Below are 21,395 nucleotides of genomic sequence, written 5' to 3' on the forward strand. Positions count from 1 at the left end.
TGTGCATGTGTGGCATGTAGAGAGCAGCAGTGAATAGTCACTGGCATCTGCCTGTGAATGTGGTCTATCGGGGAGCCAAACTCCGATGCCGTTACACCACAAAACTCTTGGCTCTGGAAGCTGTCCTCCTGTCGTCAGCAGAACTATTCATGGAGCACAATCCCATGTAAGACAGAGAAAAGTATGGGCATATAACCCTAGGCATGTAGCAATCCTGACAGTTTTCATGGACCGATTTAGGCAGCTTGCACTGGGATCCCATTCATACGTGCCTAAGTCTAGCTGGATTTCCTTCATGGTTCAATTTAGAGACACAAAGTAGCTTTTGTTTCATTATCACCATTGATTTGTTTGTTTGGGTGTTTTGTATCAGTGTATTCACAAATAATGGTGTAAACAGTTTTGAGGGACCTGCAAGGAGGTCGAATATTGGAAGCCAGATCGTTTTCATCTGTTGGCTGTACTCATGTTGGCAGTTAAACTGGTGTGTCAACAACAACCACATAATCGCTTTTAGGAAAAGAAACTGGGTCCATTCTCTTTACAGACTGAGTATGGATTTTGGTGCCCAGGGTCCATATTGTCAATTGTGTGCAGTAGTTCTGTTTTTTTTTATCAGTAAAGTGTGGTACATCAATGAGTACTTTGCCTCCAGGTGGTTCTGTTTATAGAGTTTTGCTGGTTAGTGTCCAGTTTTCTGAAAAGTGGATCCACATTGATTTGTGTTATAAAGGTATTTAGACCAATAAACCAACTCACACCCCTTCAGTGTCAAACTCATGTTGAATTGAGTGGACACTGAGAAAGATCAATTCACATAATAGGAACCATATAAACTATTTTACGGTTTCATCAGTCGTGACAGAAACAAAAAACCCTTTAAGCTCACAGATTTTTTCAATTAAGAAATACTTTTGAAGAGGCCGAGAAGCTCAAGGAGCTATATGAGTTTAACTATACAAATTTTGGAAAAGAGTGGACTTGGTGATAAAGGAACTGGTCCAGTGCCAGAGCAGGGCGTTACTCTGAATGCTGTACCCTCCACTGGACCAGCTGTTCAACCAGGACGTGGGACACCTGCTCCCTCATTTTGGCTTTGCCACATGGCTGGAAGGTGGAAATAGGCTTCCTCCCAGTTCCCAGGGATGAGAGAGTATTCCAGGGAAGAGTGGTACCCTGCTGCCCCTTTACCATCCCCTTGGCCATAGGGTCCTGTCCTGAGCAAGGGCATCCTCTATCATTGCCTTATCGTGTTAGTACAATCTCTAGATACATGTAACATAAATACTGAGGGTCTCAGTGCCTTGCAGTTTTTATCATATGTATTAATCAGCTGAAGAAGCTGTTCTGCAGGTTCTCTGGTGAGGGAGCAAAAGGGTTTGAGTCAACTTTTGACTGGACCCACGGAGAGGGGGAGCTGTGGGATGCAAAAGTTGGTAACTCTCCGTGGAGCAGGTGACTCACATCTAAGGACAAGTAAAGGATGTGGAAAACCTGCCCAGGGCCCAGACGGGGAGTCTGCAGTGAACAGAAGGGTAATTCTGACCACTTGCTCTCAGTGAATGCTGGAGGAGCTGATGCCAAGGGAAAGGGCACTTAGCGGAGATTCATAACCAGCTGAACTAAAAAAAAAAAGTCCTTTCCCCATTCCTTTTCAATTTTAATCAACCAGCATATTGCTCTTCTGGCTTCCTGTGAAGCTTGGCCCCACGTGCTGTACAGGGACACCCTTTTGACCTGTGCTCTCCCGCAGTTAATGGCTCACCATAAAGCGTTCCTATGATCATTAAAATAGAAGGCGTTATTCCCCCCTCCATAATAGTCTGACAATCTAATTTTAGTCACGCTGAATGCAGTAATGGCCCTATATTATCACAAGAAACTATTAAGTTGCCAACGCAAAGGTTGTTCCTATTGATTTTCTTCTAAGGTTGTCATGATAGAGCACAACTAATGAATGGAAATCCCCAGTACAAATAATTTCTAAATAAATTACTCTCATAGAGCTTTTACACTTAAATAGAAGAATTGATTTAATACTTTAGTGGCTTTTCTTCTTTCTAAACTTGCGATTTAGCCAATCCCAGACTACATCTATGAACCAGGCTTGTTCTGTTTTAGCTGGTCATGAGTTCCTTTCAAGTAAGACACATGGAAATTCAGTGGAGAGCGAAGAGAAGGAAGTCCTTGAGGGTCTGTGTCACAGAATTAAAGAGTTTCTTTTCACATGCCCGGTCTGTATCAGCTAAAGGGCTGTGTTAGGTGCCCTGTAAATACAGATTAGGGGACTGTTTTTGGAGAAAGGGGATTTTTTATATTTCCATTTCACATTGCAGGTTAAGATCTGTGGTACAGACACGCCAGTTTATTCTCTCAAGTTGACATGGAACATCTATTTCTAAGACCCTGTCCAAGGCCCCAGGTATATTCTTTTGTCTATGTTCAGTCAAATAAAACAATTGCTGTTTGTGACAACTCTATTCAAAGCATTTTACAACTGAAGAAGAAATACTTTTGTCAAGGTTATTTTCACAGCACTGAAGAAGCCTCAGTGCAAATGTCAGAGTCACAGTGCGACAGAAGAAGGGCTGCAGACCAGCTTCAGATCAGCTTGGACTTACTGGCTTGTTTCTGAGTTGCATTTCCTTGATTTAATGAGGGTGTCCCCAAAACTTTCCTGTGGGCTGGATAAGGATCTCCTAAAATGCACCTTGCTTTGTCTGGACTACAGATCTGAAGGTGACCAAGAGAGTGGATGCCATCCCCTAACCCTTTGAAATCCTGCCAGGGCAGAGCACATCCATCTGCATCCATTGTGTATCTTCAAGCTCTGCCTCAACAGCCTCTATCAGATACTTGCATTTCCTCCCATCGCTAACTCAGATCTTTGCTCACACCATTTGGAGTTAAACCTGGAGGCCCCAGGGAAGCCTGGGCTCTCTCTAATTGATGCCTCCTCATTAGTTTCCCTTGCACTCCCAGGGGAGCCCTGTACCCTCACAGCTCAACTGAGAGCTGGGGCTTGCTCAGCTGCTCTCTGGTTACACTCTGACATGTGTCTTGTTTCTCACCTGTGCCATTAGGACTGTTAAGGGAACATTTTCACCTCATAGTGTGCTTTGGCTTCTGTGGTGGTTTTCCTGCACCCCTCAGGCAGCACCCACTGAGTTACTTGCTCTCTCCAACACAGAATAAGACTGTGGTACGAGCAATTTCCTCCTCCTGCTGTATAAATGCTCAGTGCCTCCTGCTGTTTCTCCTTGGAGGATCAGTTTCATTAATTTGTGTTGGGTTGGAGATCTCCTACAGGGCTGAGTTGCTCATGTCAGTGAGTTGGGATGGATTCTGGGATTTGGGTACTGTGTCTGCACGTGCCTGATGCTGAGTGTTCCTCCATCCTGGGAGCTGTGTCCTGAGATGGCCTCAGGCTGTCCAAGGCAGGCACTTGCCAAAGGAATTGACTTTAGAGGGGTGTTTACTGCCGAGATGAATGAGGATATGTTTGTGTAATTATCCAGCAGCCTCTGATTACCCGATCCCGAATCATTATTCCAGCAGATGATTTACATCTCCCTGCTACTTCAGCAGGAGAGCGGAACTGGCTCACGACAGCAGCACTGCTGACTCAGCTGTTCTGGAGGCACAGCACTGTCTTGAAAATCTCGGGTTTTTAAAATGATACTTCCTGAATATGAATCTTCCTGATTCATATACAAAGAGAAAACCCATTGCACACCGAGGTGGAGTAGGTGGGTGTGCATACAAGACATAGTCCATATGCAAAGGACAGTGTAAATCCTGAGAGAAAACAGACAGCTGGAAAAATTTAGCAGGGATTGTGCAGTAGCACTGAGGGGTCGCAGCCTAGGACTAATCACAGACTTTGGCAGACCTTAATGCTTCTCCAGTGCTAATTTTATTCTTGCCGTTTAATCAGGGGGTAGATGTGGCCTGTCTTGAGACAAACCCTCAAATTTTGTGGTAATCTGAGGACTCTGGGAGCTGTTGTTCTAGGCAAACAACCAACATTGAGGTGACTGCAGTGTCAGTGTCCCATCCTTTGGTTTAGTTCAGCCATAAGGCCGTTGTATGATTCCTGGTGAGGTCAAATCCTTTCCACGATGGAAATTTTATATTTGAAAATGCTTTTAATTCATGCTAAATTTGGCAATCCCTTCCTTTCTCACACTTCCTTCTTTCTTTTTATTTTTAAGAAACTCGAATCTGGGATCTAAAACATCAGAAATAGTAGAGTAATTTTGTGAGGTTGAGTTTCTTTTTTTCCTTTCCTTGAAATAATATAGCACCACTTTTAAGCCTGCTTGAGTGAATAAACTGATCAACACTGATTGAACCACCAATCTGGTAATGATTTTGAACTAGTGAGTGGATCTTAGATCCATGAGAACTTAAGGTAACCTTTTAACAGTGGCAAATGACTCCAACTCTTTGAACATGGGGTTAGGAAGGGATTGTTACTGCCTCTGTTCACCTCCAGCCATACTTAACTTGCCATGAGAGGCCTCTAGCCCTCTGAGGAAGGGGCAGTACAGGACAGACTCTGATGTGAGGTCCCTGCCCTCCTAGATCTTGGTTTAGGACCTTGGGTTGCACAGTGTTTCTACGCTGGTTGTTTTTCTCAGGACAAACCCAACAAGATTTTCTGATATCTAAGAGTTGCCTCTTAGGTCTTTGATTTCTCACACTTACGTTTCATCAGTGAATGCAATTCCAAAGTATTCCTTCTCCTTCAGGTTGAAATGAGATGCCACCAAGTCAAGCAACTCCTTGGCCAAAAGCTTTGGCTGGAAAACAAGAATGAAAGAAAGTGATTAATGAGGAGAACTTGGACAGAACTGCACTGTGCTTCTGGAGGAAAACACTATCCTTGAAGACACTCCACAGCTGTTGCTTTTATGTTCTCTCTAGTGTTCAAGGTAAATCTGCAAGGAACATTAGCCCCTTGAAATGAGCAGTAGTTTCCCTCCCAGGTAAATAATAAAAACCTGACAATTCTGACTTATTCAGTGCTTAATGTTCCTGCAGACAGATGACTTGCTGCCTGCCAGTGCTCGGATCTACCAGACCAGCTCCCTTCTGCCTCTCTTGATAATTTTAGTTGTTAAAGCTTTTTATCAAGGACCTTTGCAAACACATTTCAGACACCCACTCTCTCACACACAGCATGGATATATGCTCATAACACTAACAAAATACATAGTGCCAAAAGATAGGATGTGACAGGACCAAATGAGAAGTGAATGATAGAACAAAATAGTTTCCCATTCACTATTGCTTGTCATATAGAGATAAGGATATATCCTCAATTTTAGGCACTTGGAAAGAAAGACAGGAAAGTAGCACACATGTTCAAAATACCATTTGTTAAGAGCATAAAAGCCAAGCTCAGAGAAACAGAGGATGGTGCATTACTACCTTTTCTGCAAAATCTTATTTGTCTTTTAACTCCAATGTGTCCTTCTGCCTCTATGAATTTTCCCCAGCTCTGGTGAGCTCCCGTGTTTCTGACCAGACTTCTGAAGCCTTGGCCATAACACAGCTCTTGTCCTGACTGTCACTGGTCAGAAACAGGGGTTCAAAGGATCCAGGTGGCTGCAGCCTGCAATAGCCCCAGATTCCAGAGCTGCAGTGGTTACAGCAGCACTGGCACAGCTGGGGTCAGAGATCCCAACAGTGTTCCCTGGTGACTGCTTATAAGGATTTGGTCTACAAATCTCTGTGCTGCAAGCCTCAGGGAAAATAAAACTGTCTGCAGGCTTGACTGACCCAACCAGTCTGCCAGGCAGCTGAGTCAGTTACCCCAGACATGAACCTGTTGTTAAATGGAGGTGAAATTATGATGCTGTGCAGAAAATGAGTGTCGAGGATCTGATAACCCTACTGTCCTAATCGACTGCCCTGTCCTGTAAACACAAACACAGCTTGTATTGAAAAAGCCCTGATTTGTACTTTAACGCCCGAACAGACTCATAAGACTCTCAACCTCTGGAAATGTCCCTAAACCCAGCACTATCACAGTATCTGACATAGCTGAGACTTTCCCTGTGTACTTCCCTGGCATTCATATGAGTGTCACACCATTCTGCATCCATCCATCTCCCTGCTCTCTTCTAGTGCAGTTACAGCAACGTCTGAACTGCCCCTATGGGGCACCCAATGCACAGGGGGTCTCTAGGTCATTCCAGCAAAGAAAGAAGCAACAGCTGTGCCTAAATGCAACACTGGCTTAAAGAAGCCTCTGAATACAAAAGAAGTTGCTGTGTAGGAGGAACAGGCTGGCAGATAACAAATAGGTGGGATGCAACCAGCCTAATTTGAATTCCCAAGTCAGACTTCTCAGGCACAACTGTTGGAGTCTCTGCTATGACTACTGCCAGCTGCATTGACTTTCACTCCTGAATCAGCTCCCACACAGTGCTCAGAGATGAGCAGACCAGGCATGATGTCATGGTCAGATCCCCTGTCCCCTTAAGTCCCTTCAGGGACCCAATCAAAGAGCATACCAGCTACACCAGACTTTCTGGAGACTCCTCAGATACTTCTCTCCTGGCACTGTGCTGGGTGAGACGGACATTTGCAGCATCCCTGTCTCCTGTAAGATGAACTTCTCTTTGCCAGAGCATTAGAAGAACAAACTACAGTTTGACTTATGATATACAAAAATACTGTGGCAAAGAGGATGGTAAGACTGCTGGGTGGATTCAGAGATACACAGGCTCAGGGCAGGTGGCAGGTTACTGTGAGGCGTAGAATGAGTTTTCAGCTTAACAACAGACAAACATGCAAAAACTTATAAAGGATAGAGAGGAAGAGGGGTTTGAGCCTGTCAGTGTGTAGTTTGAAGCTGTGCTTTTCCCCCACTCCTGTCCAAGTCTCCCTGCTACTTTCTCTCCTGGTTGGGACGAATTCTCTCTGCACCAGAAAGGGATTTCTTCCCAAGCCAGCACTATCACAAGAGGATGGGTGGGAATGCATGGCAGGTCTGACTCCTCCATGGCCAAGGCCAAAGTGGGAGTAGTTGGTGGAGGTGAATCCATGTCTGAGGGCATTGCAGGCGCAGTGCTGCATGGCTGTCACTGCCTGGCACCCAGTGCTCTGGGATGACTCAGTTATTTGATAAATGAGCAATTGTGCTGCCAAGCAAGGCAGTGAGCCATCAGTGTCCCACCTGAGAGGGCAGGGGTGGAGAAGGGTGGTGAAACAGCATGCCTCAAACATAATAGCATTTTCCCAAGCCTGGCTTGAGCACTTGGAAGGAATAGGTTGAGCTTTCATATTTCACAAAAAAGCAGAACAGAGCAATAAAAAGCTGATGTGTAACAGGCTTCCTGTGGACATGGGGGAGTGATGGGTCCCTCTGCTCCAGTCAGCCAGCAAACCCACTGTCAAGGGGTAAAATCCCCTTCTGCTGTTCAACCACCTCATGGAGAAGTGATGCCCAGCATCCCTTGCCCCATGCATGACTGCATCCAGCCCCAGCTATCCAGTGGTGAGCAGTACCCAAAGGTACCTGCCTTCAGCCACCCTTCCCAGACAAGATGGGTAAATGCAATGTGCTGCTTCCTTATTTCTGCTGAGTGAGACCTGGATGATGAAAAAGCCATGGAGAGATGGTCAGCTTGGTGTGACAGCTTTCCCTCCTCTAATGACCAGTAGTGAATGCTACTCTCCCAGCACAGCCCCACTCCTGCCCCTGGGGCTTGGCAGAGGCACTATTTCCAGTGCCCTTGCCGTGGGGCCTCCTCCAAAGCCTGTGGTAGCAGATAAGGCAGGATAACCCTTTGCCTTGCAAGATAAGGGGAAAGAACAATAGATGCAGACCCAGCACTGGAGCAGTGCCAAGTTAGTTACTGGGCCAGAGTCCCTGAAGAGGCTTATGAAGCAGTGAAGTTAAGCCCTGCTAGTCCCCTTTGAGATTACTTTCCTCTCTACCCTTAAGCTCTGCAAGGTTATTGTCCTTTCCCTTGGGATGACTCCTGTGTCCTCCCAACACAGACAGGCAACCTGAGTCTTTGGAGGGGAGAGAAGGAAAAGGTGTCTTCTCCAGTTGGTAAATACTCCTCAAGACAAACTTGCACAGCAGGGATAAGGCAGGAAAACCCAGCCGGGCACAAGCTGAGCAGCAGCCTGTCCCGATGTCCCAGGAGAGCCCCTCGCGCTCGATGTTAACGGTTAATCTTCTTGCCATTCCCGATGGGAACGGCTGAGCAATGACCTCCTTTCATGTGAGCTGCGCAGACAAAGAGCTCATTAGCAATGCCCGTGGCAAGTTGTTTTAATTCATTATTAATTTCTGGACTTCATTTTCCGGAGGGATATTCGTTTTGCATTAATAAAACTTCCGTCACAGACACACTGAAGAAGATGGGGACCTGGTCTCTCAGAGCAGGGAAGTCAATAGAAAGTGGGACCAGGACCTTCTGCATTCAATACAGCTGACTGGTCAGCAAGATAGCTTGTGCATCCCACAGGAATAAATTAGAGTAACAGGTGGCATTCAGCCTAGAAACTGAACTGTGTCCTCAGTGATGCAGAGCTGGACTGTGGTGCCCTGTGAGCTGTCCAGGCAGCTGTGGAGACCCCTCTGCATCTGCTGCTCTTCATCTCCTTCCTACCCATACCTTCCTGGAATCCTCCATGTAACCTCTATCACAAAACGTGCACTGTGGAGCACGTCAAGAGCTGCAGCTGAATGGGGAACACCAGCAGAAATCCTTCAGCTGGAGTGGTGAGAGCTGATCATGCTTTGCTTGTGGGGTGGGTTTGACAGAACAGCATTATTCAGCCAGGGAATGCCCCGCTGCTCTCTCCCACTACAGGACCCTCTTTGCAGAGAGGCCTGTGAAGAACAGTGCACTGTAAATCAACTGTTATTGTTACTAGAGAAAACAGCAGGGACCTGGTTGTGGTCCCAGCACAATGGAGCTTTGGCCCTGGGGGAGAAGAGCCTGCTCCTGGTGAGCTGTATAGTGGAGTTTCTGGCACAAACACCAACCATTCATTAGACAAACCCTGTCCCGGAGACTTCTCTGCATGGCAGCAAGACAAGTGCTTTTATGGCTCTGAGCCCCTACCTGTACTCCCCAGCTCCTACTCCAGCCTGGAATGAGCAACACTTTGTAGATTGAACTTTCTGGATTTGAAACCACGACACCTTCCGCAAAACCTAATACCTCAACAACGGGTCACTGGATCCACTAGCCTGGCATGATGGCACCAAAACACTGTCCAGTGGATTCCTGATCCTCTGTAGAGTGGTACAACTCTTTTGTGAAATCAACCCTGACTTGGGGACATGCTGAGGTTTCTCCCTTCCCTCTTGGAGAGTCAGGAGAGCAGAGGTGGACTCATTAGGGGCTGCCTCCTTAATAGCAGAACGACCCAGACACCCTTCCCTGCTGCCTGGGCCATGCCTGAAATGCTGCCTTATGTCCTGGATCCATAAGGCCTCAGCAGCAAAGAGCACAGTGAGCATATGGCCAGGCCCCTCTGCAACTCCAGATCCTGCACGCTTGAAGCAGTGAACTCATTCCCTCTCTCCCTCCCCCAAAAGCAGCCAAAGTTTGTTCAAATAATGACTTAGAGGAAAGGGAGAGCTTTATTAGTGGTGTCAGGAGGTGGCAGGGAAAGAGCTGAACCTCAGTAGCAGCTCTGTAACTTGAACATACCAAGAAAGATTATGAAAAGGCACCAAAGGCAGTGCAAGAAGGTCCATATGAGATCACAACTGGCTGACTCTCCCAGGCTTGTCTCCCTGCATTTCCCCATAGCTTAAAGAGCACCCTCCACACCCTACACTGCAAGGTACAACTTGTGTTATAGAGAACCACACCAGGAAAACTTCAGTGCACACAATGCCCAAGCTCTATGTGTATCTCCTTAGCTCTATTTTAAGGAGCACTCACAGCACTGGCAAATTAACCACAGGGGATGAGTCTCTCTTCCATGCACTCCAGTCATTTCTGCACAGAGACACTATATAAAGGTGTACTCACTATAGGTGTCTCTTCCCAATTAGACATGATGGCAACTTCCCTGAATAACAGCAGAGCACAGCAAGCACTGAGCGCAAGCAGGGAGGGGAAGGACAAACCTGAGAGTGCCTTGGAAAGGGGAGGCTGCATGAGGGATGATTCCTGCTGATTCAATGTCAAAACCCCCTGACTTTCACAGCTCTTTGACGCATTTATTGGATGAGTTCTTATTAGTATGAGCCCACTAACATGGGCTGATGTACCCACTGGGGAAGCAGGTTGGGATCTGCTCATGGGAGACCTCCCCGGTGCTGGAGAGAGGAAAAGGAGGAAGTGAGATGCAGGTGATGCACAGCAAGGATTTGCTACACAAGGTGACATGCAAAACCCATTTTGGTGCCTCCTAATACCAGTCACAGGCATTGTCACACAGGTTTAGTGATAATACTGATACATTATGTTTTGGCCACAGGATGGGAGGAGGAGGAAGAGAGCTGCTGAGGAGAATCTCTTAAAGCCTGGGGGAAGTTTGACAACAAGCTGAGTGGTACAGTTGACACACTGGAGGGAAGGGATGTCATCCAGAGGGACCTGGATAAGCTTGAGAAGTGGGCCCATGGGAATCTCATGAGGTTCAACAGGGTCAAGTGTAAGATCCTACACCTGAGTGAGGGAAACCCTTGGTATCAATACAGGCTGCGGAATGAAGGGATTAAAAGCAACTTGGTGGAGAAGGACTTGGGGATACTGGTGGATGAAAAGCTGGGCAAGATTCAGCAATGTGTACTTGCAGCCCAGAAAGCCAACCATGTGCTGGGCTGCATCATAAGAATCATGGCCAACAGGTCAAGGGAAGTGATTCTGCCCCTCTCCTCTGCTCTGGTGAGACCTCACCTGTAGTACTGCATCCAGCTCTGAAGCCCTCAGTACAGGAAAGACATGAACCTGTTGGAGCAGGTGAAGAGGAGGGCCACGAAGATGATCAGAGGGATCGAGCACCTCTCTGTCTGACAGAGACAGAATGGACTTTTTCTGTCAGTCATATTGGAAAATACAGCAGAAACACAAGCATTCTAGTATTAAATATTCAATGTAATTAAAAGACAATGTTACTGGGATTTGAGCAGCCCAAAGAACTCTGGAATCATGTGTTTCCCCAGTGGAAAGACAGACTGCCCACTTTTGGCAGAGAAGCATGTTTCTCTGTGACAGCTTCTCATTAAGCCTAGAAATGAGTGAGTTATAGAGAGAGATCATCTACCCACAGTCCAGCAGTGCCATGAATAAAAAACAGATGACACGGTATTAGCGGCTGCTGGTACGTCCCTAGAAGCTCAGGCACACACAAAGTATATTTCATTGTTTTATTAACTGTCAAACAAGCCCATCTATTCCCCCTCCCCCATGTCATAGCTTTTCCCTAATTCTCTGTGGCAGAAGGTTCCTGGGAAATGCATAGTTTCAACATATGGACAGGCGTGTGCCACCCGCAGCCATCCAGCACGGGCACACGTCGAGCTGTGGGAACCAGGTACCCGGCTCACACTGAGTGGTGCCTCATTTCATGAGGGTAAAAAGACCTCTACCATCCACTGTCTGCTTGCTGGAGGGACTCACAGGGAGATAAATCATGAGAATACAGAGAGAGATGAGACACTGCCACGCCAAGTGCTGCAGTGCTAAAGGCTGTCTGCGGGACTGGTGCTCAGCCTGCACTGAGGTTGTGCTACAACCCAGCTCTGGTCAGGCACAGGACTCAGGACTCAAACCATTGGTATTTAGCTGTGAGCATGTGCTGGTGGAGGCTGGCCTGTTGGTACCTTCCAAGTCAAAGCCACCAGGGCATAGCCCAGCCCAGCCCCAGTCCCAAGGCTGGTCACATTGGAAAGAGGGAGTTTATTCCTAAGAACACAAGCTGGGCTGTGCCACATGGCTTTCAGCGCAGCCAGCAAGCCCCAGCCTATTTTATTTATGAGCACAGATGCAGCAGGTGCTGTCCAGTGATTGCCCGAGGAGGTTTGGTTTCTGCAGGACAGACTGTGAAGTGTGTGTAGTTCAAACTAGCCTCTCGAGTCACGCTGATTTTGCTGGACAGTCAAAGGCTGAATGTTTTAAAAATGCCTCTTTGGTGGCTTGAGTTGCAGTATAGGCTGGGGGATGTGGGCACTGTGGCCAGTCCATCAGCAGGAGAGGAGAGGTGGAAAAGGAATGGTTTACACGAATAAAGAGCAATTTGTCCCTTGGCTGTGCCCTACCAGACAGGGTACAAGGCTTCTTCATCAGCCAGCAGCAGCCCTCGCTCGTCTCCAGCCTTGGGCAGTGTAATCAGGAGGAAATAAAAGTGCAAAATGGTGATTCATGCACAATCCTTCCCCTCCACTGACTATTAGCATTTGATAATGGGGCAAACTCCAGGTGCCCCTAATGAATTACATCATGTACTAAAACCAGCCACAACCCTATCCTCCAACACCACGGTGATAAGGGCAGTAAAGGTGCCAGTACAGACCCTTTGTATTCCCATTGTTACTCAGTGGCCAGCAGCCTTATCTGCTGAAAGCCAGCAGCACTCTCATACCCCTATGTGTTAGGCAGTGGATTGCCCCATGATAGTCATGGACTGTAACTCCTTCCTGCCCCTTCTTCCTCATGCATGAAACATGGAATTCTCTCATCCAGGGACCATCGAATTGTGTGTCACTGACACACAATTCTCCTCTTGTCAAAGTGGCTCTGCCAACAGCTCTGTCATCCTGTTGTTTAACCCATTTCACACACTTTGAAGAACAAAAAAATCTGAAGTTGCTCCATGTAATGCCATGTAAATACCAAATAATGGCCCTTTCAGCCATCACCTCATCTGAATACAGCACAATAACATTGAACGAAACTGCTCAGGCTGAAGGCTTGGGGGTTTAGGGGTTGCAATTCCCCTTGTGGGGTAGATCCATTCCTCAACTCTGCACTACTGTGTCAGTATATGGAGTCCACATAATCAAAGCAGGCTGGGATGTAGTTGGGTGAAAAATTATTCATGGAAATGCAAAATGCCTGGAGAGGGAGTGCCTTTTTTTTTATCACGGGACAGCTGAACTCGATCAGTGTTGGGAACTGGCGGTGGGAGCACTCCTCGTGCTGGCACAGGCAGCACCTCCTTCCCAGAGTCAGTGGTGGGCTCTAAAATCTCTTTTCTTCATTTACATAAGAAAATGAGACAACTTGCCTCCAGCAGCCGCCTTGGGAACGTGGAGGGTGGTGACAGAGTGCCATTGACGTTTTTCTTGGAAAGTCAACACCCGCAAGTTGTGGGAATTAAGATTTATTAGGGTCAGAGAGAAACAGACAAAAAAAATTCCCCAGTTTTTAAAAGAATCTGCTTGGTAAAAGGATTAGAAACACCCTACTGACAAGTTGCCTCAGAAATATTCACAGATAGCTGCATTTCTGGGTTCAGCTTATACCTGACACTTCATGTCTTAAGTCAGAAGCCATTGCTGACACTCTCTAATTCCCCTACATATTAGCAATGTGGATCTGCTTAAATAATTTTGCAGTCAGAGAAAGCAGAGAGCATGAGCCAGCCAAGCCTCATGGCAAATTCATGTCAAAGCCAAAATAGGAAGCAGTTGGTGGGATGAAAAAGACACTTTTGGGTCTATAGCATCCCTCCTCCCCTTCTTGCCTGACGCAGAGGCAGCTGCACTTCTTCCCCATTCAGATGATGCCCAATGACCCCATTCCTCTCTGTTGTCATCTGTATCATCCTGTGACTCCAACAGAATTTTCTGGTGACTGGATCCAAAAAGACCAGCCAGCTGCTACTGGTACTGGGACAGGAAATCTGCTCCGTGGTCACGGAGCTCATGAATGACAAAAGCCTCAGCATTTCCCTCTTCCCTTCCTTAGTCCTCTGCTTGCTCCATCTCTTCTCTGTCTCTGCTGGGAGCAGCTGACCTCCCCACATACAGCTGAAAGAGCTGGATGATGTGCTGAGGATGGGAGAAGGATGAGCTGAGTTTTGGTGCTGGCCCTGGCTCTGATCATGTATTTTTTTGTTCGTAGACCTGAAGCACAAGCAGATTTGGTGGCTTAGAGCACTACATCCCCCATGAGAGTCTGCCTCTCTGTTTCCTGGAGGGCTGGGGAGAGAGCAAGGGTGCTCTGCCTGGCATTCAAACTGATGTCCTGATCTGCCCTGACTACATGGGGTGCCAGCAGGAGCAGCAGACTGTAAACTGTTTCTTCCTGGGATCCCCCAAGAGTCTGCATCTCTGTGCTGTGCAGTCTGGATGTGCTGGCTGGATGCACATCCTGTTCATGGAGCATCTGTGCCAGGTTCACTGTTTCCCAGTGTACCTCCTCTATGCCATGGTGCTGATCTGTGCCTGCACAGAGTCCCTTCTGCAGAAGATTTCCAGAGGCAAGTGGTCAGAATCCTGACATTCCCCCCTGGATTATTTTTCTGGGTAGTAAAGGAGATCATGCAGAGTAACCTCATAAGAGGACTCAAGCCACCCTTGAGTTCTTTCCAACTGAACTGTGGACAGGAGCATGAACCGACTGAGAAGATCTGGCCAACCACAGAAGCAAACCCAGATGGGAAAGGCAAGCAGGCATCTTTTTTGGAGGAATTTGATGGAAAGTGTGGAATTCCTTATGCTGACTGATGTAAAAATTGCTTTTGTAGCACTGCCAAGGCCACCTCCGGCTCATCTAATCAGCCATGAAAACATCGCTGAAGCAAGTCAAAAAGTTGCCCTGAGTCAATTTGTGCATGCAACTTTTTATTATTCTTTATTTAAACTTTCTATATTTGGTTTTAGATGGCTGGAGGAAACAGATCCTTCCTCTGTTATCTTTCTTTGTGTTTCACCCAAAACCTAACACAACACCAGATCTAGTTTGTTCTTTACAAGATACTCCTGAAGACAAGCCTGGCTGGCTTCTTGCTTCACTATGTGTTTACTCCACCAAGTACTGTGTTTTCAGGAGGCTCCTCTGAACTCCACAAGAAGTTTTATAGTATTGTCAGGAGCCGCATTCCATAGACTAATATGGTTTTAATGAAAATTTGAGAGTTTTAACCGAGATTTTTTTAGTTGTTGGGGAATTTAGAGAAAACTTGTGAGGCACTAGCTCAGAAAAACTCGTACAAAAATAGGTACCCATTTATGTGGACCCAAACAAGCAACTTTCAAGCAAATTCAGTTCCCTTAGAGCAGAAGAAAACCCATTCACAGCTATGATGGATCATTAATATGTTCAAACCATTGATTCACTAGCCCTTCAAATCATTCTCAATGGCTTGAACCTATTAATGATCTATTTGGTAGCTTCCCATCTCCTTCTGCATGAAACCTCTAGGAGATTTGTATGTATAGATGAGAAAGTTATGGATGATAGATCAGTGGAGAAGAAGGAAGATGCCCACATGCAGGAGGACTTGGCCCTGGTTGAAGACCATCAGTTTCATGTAAGCAGTAGAAAGAAGCATCTGTGCTTCACAGCAAAACATGATTTTCAAGGTCACAGTGGCTTAAGCATCTCCCAGTTCACCTGATCTCCAGATCACTGGAACTGGGTGCATTTGGCACTTGGATCTCTATGGTTTAGCAGCACTGGCTTTGTCAGCATCAGTAACCTGAGGAGGGCCATAGTGTATGATGCTCCTACAGCCCTGAAAGAAGTGGCCTGAAAGAAGCCTGGGTAGCCAGGCAACTGTCTTCTTTCTCTCATCCTTGCAAAGAATCAAAAAAGTCTCATTTTTCAACACAAAGGTATTTAACGTGTGGAAGATGTCCCTGCAATGGAGATGGATTTCACTGCCATTATCTGTAATCAATTTAAGCAAGCAAAGATATTAGTGAGACTAAGCATATCTCAGAACTGGGAGCTGCAGAGGATTTTTCACCTTCCTTTGCACGTAACAAGCAGCAGTGATGGATACAGAGGCCAGATTAGATGGAGCTCTCCAACTGGAGATTGGTGCTAAATTAATACAAACTGAAGCAGCTCAAGATGCAAATTGCACATGCTGGGGAGTTAAGAGGGTTTGTGTACAGGGCTTTGGTTCTAACCCTTGACTTAATGCAAAGGAAAGAAGACACAGAAATGGCATTCTGCGTTCTGTGCAGCAAGCAGGGTTGGAAGTGAGATGGCCTACTTTAAGAAGGTGCTTCCAACGTGACAAATTTATTCAGATAATCTCTACTGCAAATGTTTGGCTTAAAGTATTTTGGGTCTTCATATGTACTTGCCTTTTGGTTTCTGGAGATCTGTATTTTTGAATTTTGGAACAGAACAGCCAACTGCTTCAAGAAAGTCAATTGTGTTTTAAATCATCTGATTGTATCACGTGTGGCAAATCAAACTTTGAACACAAAGTGAGCTTCAGAGCCAGCTTTCCGGGCAGGAATCCATTTCACACTCAGCCGACAATGGGGTTTGATAAGCGCTCGGCCAGTGTGAATAACCAGCTGCCTTCTATATATATTTTGATTTGGTAGTATCTGTTGAAGTTTTATGTCACTGAGAGATTGTTGGTATTTTTGTAAAGTATTAAAGCCACCCTGACAAGGTCAACAACAATTTATACAGAGGTCAGCATTTTTATTTTGAAATATTTGATCATAATTCTATAAAACATTAAAGAAAGAGTTTGGCTAGGGCACATAATGAAATTGGATAGCTCACACAATCCATTTATCTTTTCGACTGTAAACCTCTGCAGCGCTCTAGTTCATCCAGTTTCAAATCAACTGTAGAAATGTCCATCTCAGTTCATCCAGCCTACAGAAATTGATGTTTGGAAATGCTCTTGATATCTTATTGCTGATGTGGAAAAGGAAAAATAATTTCCCAAGACGTACTAGCTTAGCTGCATTCTTATGTTCTGTTTGCTTTTTAAAAATCTCTCCTGAATAAGGATATTTATTTCTATCCTCACTCAAAGTCACTTCTTCGTCGCTGAAAATATTTAATAAGCTAAGTGAATGCTTATTTTTGTAGCACATTTTCTAAACACATTAGAATAATTTATTAAAAAAAGCTTTGTGCAAAATCTACATGACTAACTTATGAATTGTGATTTAAGCAAATCTAACGTTAATAAAAGTAAATAAAATAAACAATAGTGCTAGGTCTGATGCATAGAATTATTAGCTCATCCTGTTTTATCCTACCCACCATTTGTGAGTACAGGGGAACAAATTAAACTCAACAAGAGCTACATTCTCATGTGCTGAGACTGGGAAAGGTGAATGCCTGCAGAAGCATAACAGGTGCAGCGGCTTTTGTGCATTTGTTTTTATCCATACTTAGGGATGCAGTCAAGAGAGCTGACTCTACCAGTAAGTTCTCCATACATACAGTAATATTAGATTTCCCTCCCCTAAAGAACTTGGAGTTGAAGCGCATTGGTCTTCCTGGATCCTCTCATCAGTTTAATTATCTGTACATATGCAGCTGCTATATTAAGAACATACCATGATGTTTTGAACCTTCTGGCTTAACACACTCAAATATAAAGCATGCTAAGAAAATACTACACATCAGACAGACAGTTCTTCCCCTGGGAAGGTCAGAAGAGAGAGGTTCAGCCTCATTTGCCAGATATGGGCTACACTGCTCAATGCCTGGTGGCAAAGCTCAGATGTTATGGGGGACTCGAGTGGTCAGGGAAAGCAAGAAATGGGATACCTAAGGGAACTGCTTTAACCTTGAAGTCAAGTAAGAGTGTGATGCATTGTATAGGTCCAGCTCTCAAGGCACAGGAAATCAGTGCTACCCCACTTATGTCCTCCCTGCTAGTCTGACCTCTAATCTCCTCTGCCTCAGTGTGGTCCCCAAGTTCACCAGAGTGATGGCTGGGCCCAGCCTCTGACTCTGCTGGGCCATGGGGCAGAGCCTAACACACCTTGTCCTGTAAGACAGAGAGTCCCTCCCTCTGGGTGAGCACCCCAAGGGAGACTTTGCTTCTTGAGTCAGCAGGTGTGGAATATAACCCAGGATTAGGCTTGTGATAAATCAGTGGTTGTTTCACGGGGAATGGGAAAAGTCAACAACTTGGCATCTACAGAAGGACAGAAACTTCCCCTGCCTTCAGCTACTCATATTAAGCACTGTCTGCAGTCTTCCCTACTGAGTCTGTACATTCAGAGCCTATATATGAAGCCAACAAACTGACTGTGTGGGTGCCTAAGAAGCAAAGGTTTCCATGTCCAGCAAGGAGGCTGCCTGCATCTCGTGGTCTGGTCCCCTCTGTCAGTCACAGCAGGCACTACATTGTCCATGTCAACAGCAGGACAGGGACAGGACACTTCAAGGAGCAGATCAAGGTGCAGTGGACAAACCCTGGGCACAGTGAAGTCCTGCCTCCACTTCTAGATGTTTAGTTATTTCTCCTGTGACACCTACTGAACTAACACAGGGAACGCTAAAACTCAGTGTGGCTGGAGCACATGGATCATCCTGGTGCACATCAGGACCAGTCTGGAGCCCAAATGGATCCTACCACTCCCCCCCACCTCCTCACAACTCCATTTTAACACCTTTGTAGGCACCTTGAAGGTGAATGGGAAGTGGTCGAGGATGGTGGGCTTTGTTTCCTGACTCTTGTCTCACCATTGTCACACTGTAAATCCCATAAATAAAGGAGGAGGCAATGGAGAGAAATGATAATTGGCCACAGCTTGAAAGAAAAGAAAGTAAAATAATACTTGGTCACCATAGGAATTAATGGGAGGAAAAGAAAGGCTTATTTCCCCTGATATTTGTAAAAAGAAGTGCTGGTAATAAACCCAGTCCCATTAAAAAGGAGGAGGGTGAAATGAATGACCGGATGAGATAGTGAGTGTCTTTTATTAAAAAAATAAAAAACAAAAAATCTTTTTTGTGCAAATAAGATGGAGTGATTAAGAGAGAACTCAGGCAGGGTGGATACTGTTAGTGATAAACAGCTACTAAGAAAATAATTGGAAAATGTAAATGCATACAAATGCGAGTGATGACCCATGTACTGGGGCGATAGCAGAATTAGCCAATAAATGTAATGAACCATGAAAGGAGAAGCTTGGAGACTTTATGAAGAATTGAGGAAATTTTTCTAAGCAGGAGGGGTAGAAAGCAAACAAAGGCAGCCTGATTTCTGTAAAGGAGCAATCCTTGGCCCGTGGATGGGGTAATGTCAAGTGTGCCGTGCAATGGCATGGGAGCTGCTAGGCATGGGCTGAGCCAGCTGGAGTTTGGGGGTCTGACATATGCTACCAACATGCAGAATCAGCTATAACCCAAGGGCAGCAGAGCTCGTTGTCCCTCAGAATATCTAGAAGTTTCCTCAGCACTGCCAGGAACTGGAAGATGGCTTGGTGTGATGTCAATCCAAACCCTACACTGCAGCTAACATGCTCTCCTTGCATAAGGACTCGTCCCCAGTGCCACCAACCCAAGCACCTCTCTCTGAGCAGATCCAGGGACCAGTGTCCTACACCACAGCTGGTGCTGTGACCACGCTTCCATTGTGGACAGGATAGTGACTGCCTGCCCTTGAGGGATGCTGGAACCCTTCCTCTTCCCTAAGGAAAAGCTGAACCTCCTTGGCAGCATCCAGAAAGTCTCTTTCTGTGTCCCACCCAGACATCTCCTCACTGCAAAGTGCGATTGAAGTGACCAAATCACTGTATCTGTTCCTGCTTTCATTAAACCCAATGTGAAAGATGGGCAGCAGCAGATCCTACAGGAGAAGTGCAAGCAGGGGTATCAGAGAGGCTGTTCCAGTGGCAGAGCCAAAGTCTCATAAGCTTGGCCAGCCCAGAGATCAGTCATGTTGCTGACAGATGCTGCTGCTGGAAGCACAAAGACCACCTCCTTGGTCACTTCAGTGTCTTAATGGCTGGACTTGAACTAGATTATTGAGGACTATGAGGAAAGACCCTATATCTTTAGAAAGACAGTGTTCCATTCCACTTCCCACAGGCATCAAGAAAACTGCCTGTCTGCTCTCCCAGGAAACTCTGAAGATGTGACCACAGTTTGTCTGGGGAAAAAGACACCAGTATCTCTTTGGAGAGAAAAGAAACTGAATGGCAAATATGTTTCACCCTGCAATGTCTGAATCCACAAAGGAACTCTTGATGGCAGGAAAAGTTATGAAAAAGTGAGGAGAAATCCCAGAAAAGGCAAAAGTCTCAAACACAGACTTAGTCTCAGGCAGAAAGTGGTTATATGAGAGCAGAGATATGTTATATCCTTATAGCGTAAACCACTGCTGCTCAGTGGAGATTCATCCATCAATACCAGAAGAGAAGCTGGCCTATGGCTCTCTGCTGGCTTGCCAGACTTTTATTAAATGCACAAGAATTCCAAGTCTGTAATGTCTAAAAGTGAATTTATTTAACAATGAACTCTTTGAAAAGGGAGTCCCAGATGTGTAATTAATAATGAATCAGTGATGTGAAATCTGATCCAAAGCCTACTGAAGCTGATAGACAGACTCTGACTTCAAGGAGTTCTGGATAAGGCTCTCATTAGGCAAAAGGGAAAAAAAAATAAAAAGCTGAGCCAGCTAGTTGGTTAAAAAAATATTATAGCTTGGATTCTGTGCTATACAGAGACATACAATAATCTGCACTGCACATAAATCCCTTCTCTGCTGACAGGGGACTCACACATCTCTGTGTCTGAAGCTGAACTTGAAATCTAGGAGATAAAATAAAATAAAAAAAAAAGCTGTGAGAGGGTCCCAAAAGGAAGACCTCCAGCAGTTTGAATCACAGCTCATTTCCTCTTGGCATGGGCTGGGAGATAACTGTCAGATATGTGTCATTTGGAGGCAGCAGATGCTGCTGCTCCCTGTGTGCCGAAGCCCTGCTCGTACCCCCACCCTGCCCCAGCCTGGGCACCCACCTCTGCTCGGCCCTGACTGACTTTGCATCAGCTACACGCAACACAGGGCACAGAGATAATCAACCTGAAACTCTGGCCAAGCCCAGCAGACCGTGGTGTCCAAAGGGGGATGCAGCTTGTCTTCCATCAGTGCAACTTAATTCAATTTGTCAGGGATGCAGACGGTTTGGGTGAGCCCAATCCGATCACCGCCATCCCGACACTGGCCAAATTTTGCACAGGCACTGTGAGGTGGGGTTGTGGCAGCCTCTGTTTTTCATTTGCCTTTCAATATGACTGTTAATGGGGAGGTTGAGGAGATGTTTGTTGATGAACAATTTCATCGTTCCATATATTTTTCGGGAGACATAAAGCACACATATTAAGTCATCCCCTTGAGTCAAATATTTTTAAGTACAGTAACGCAGCTCATTTTTAAGTAATCAAATAATAATTAAAAATAATCTCCCATTTCTGCTGCAGAACCAATGTGTCTACATTGAATTTGCTTTTTTAATA

General features: G+C 45.8%; 1 protein-coding gene across 7 annotated transcripts in view; it reads right to left on the reverse strand.

Annotated features, from left to right (window-relative positions):
- FRMD4A (FERM domain containing 4A) overlaps window positions 1-21,395 on the reverse strand; it is a 364,535-nt gene that overhangs the window by 94,570 nt on the left and 248,570 nt on the right. For all 7 annotated transcript variants that reach the window (XM_032687618.1, XM_032687617.1, XM_032687619.1 and 4 more), the window contains one exon: window positions 4,711-4,805. In XM_032687618.1, the coding sequence (XP_032543509.1) occupies window positions 4,711-4,805 (95 nt within the window). The remainder of the gene's footprint in view (window positions 1-4,710; window positions 4,806-21,395) is intronic.

Source organism: Chiroxiphia lanceolata, chromosome 5, assembly GCF_009829145.1.
Source record: "Chiroxiphia lanceolata isolate bChiLan1 chromosome 5, bChiLan1.pri, whole genome shotgun sequence".
In the NCBI taxonomy this organism is placed as follows: domain Eukaryota; kingdom Metazoa; phylum Chordata; class Aves; order Passeriformes; family Pipridae; genus Chiroxiphia; species Chiroxiphia lanceolata.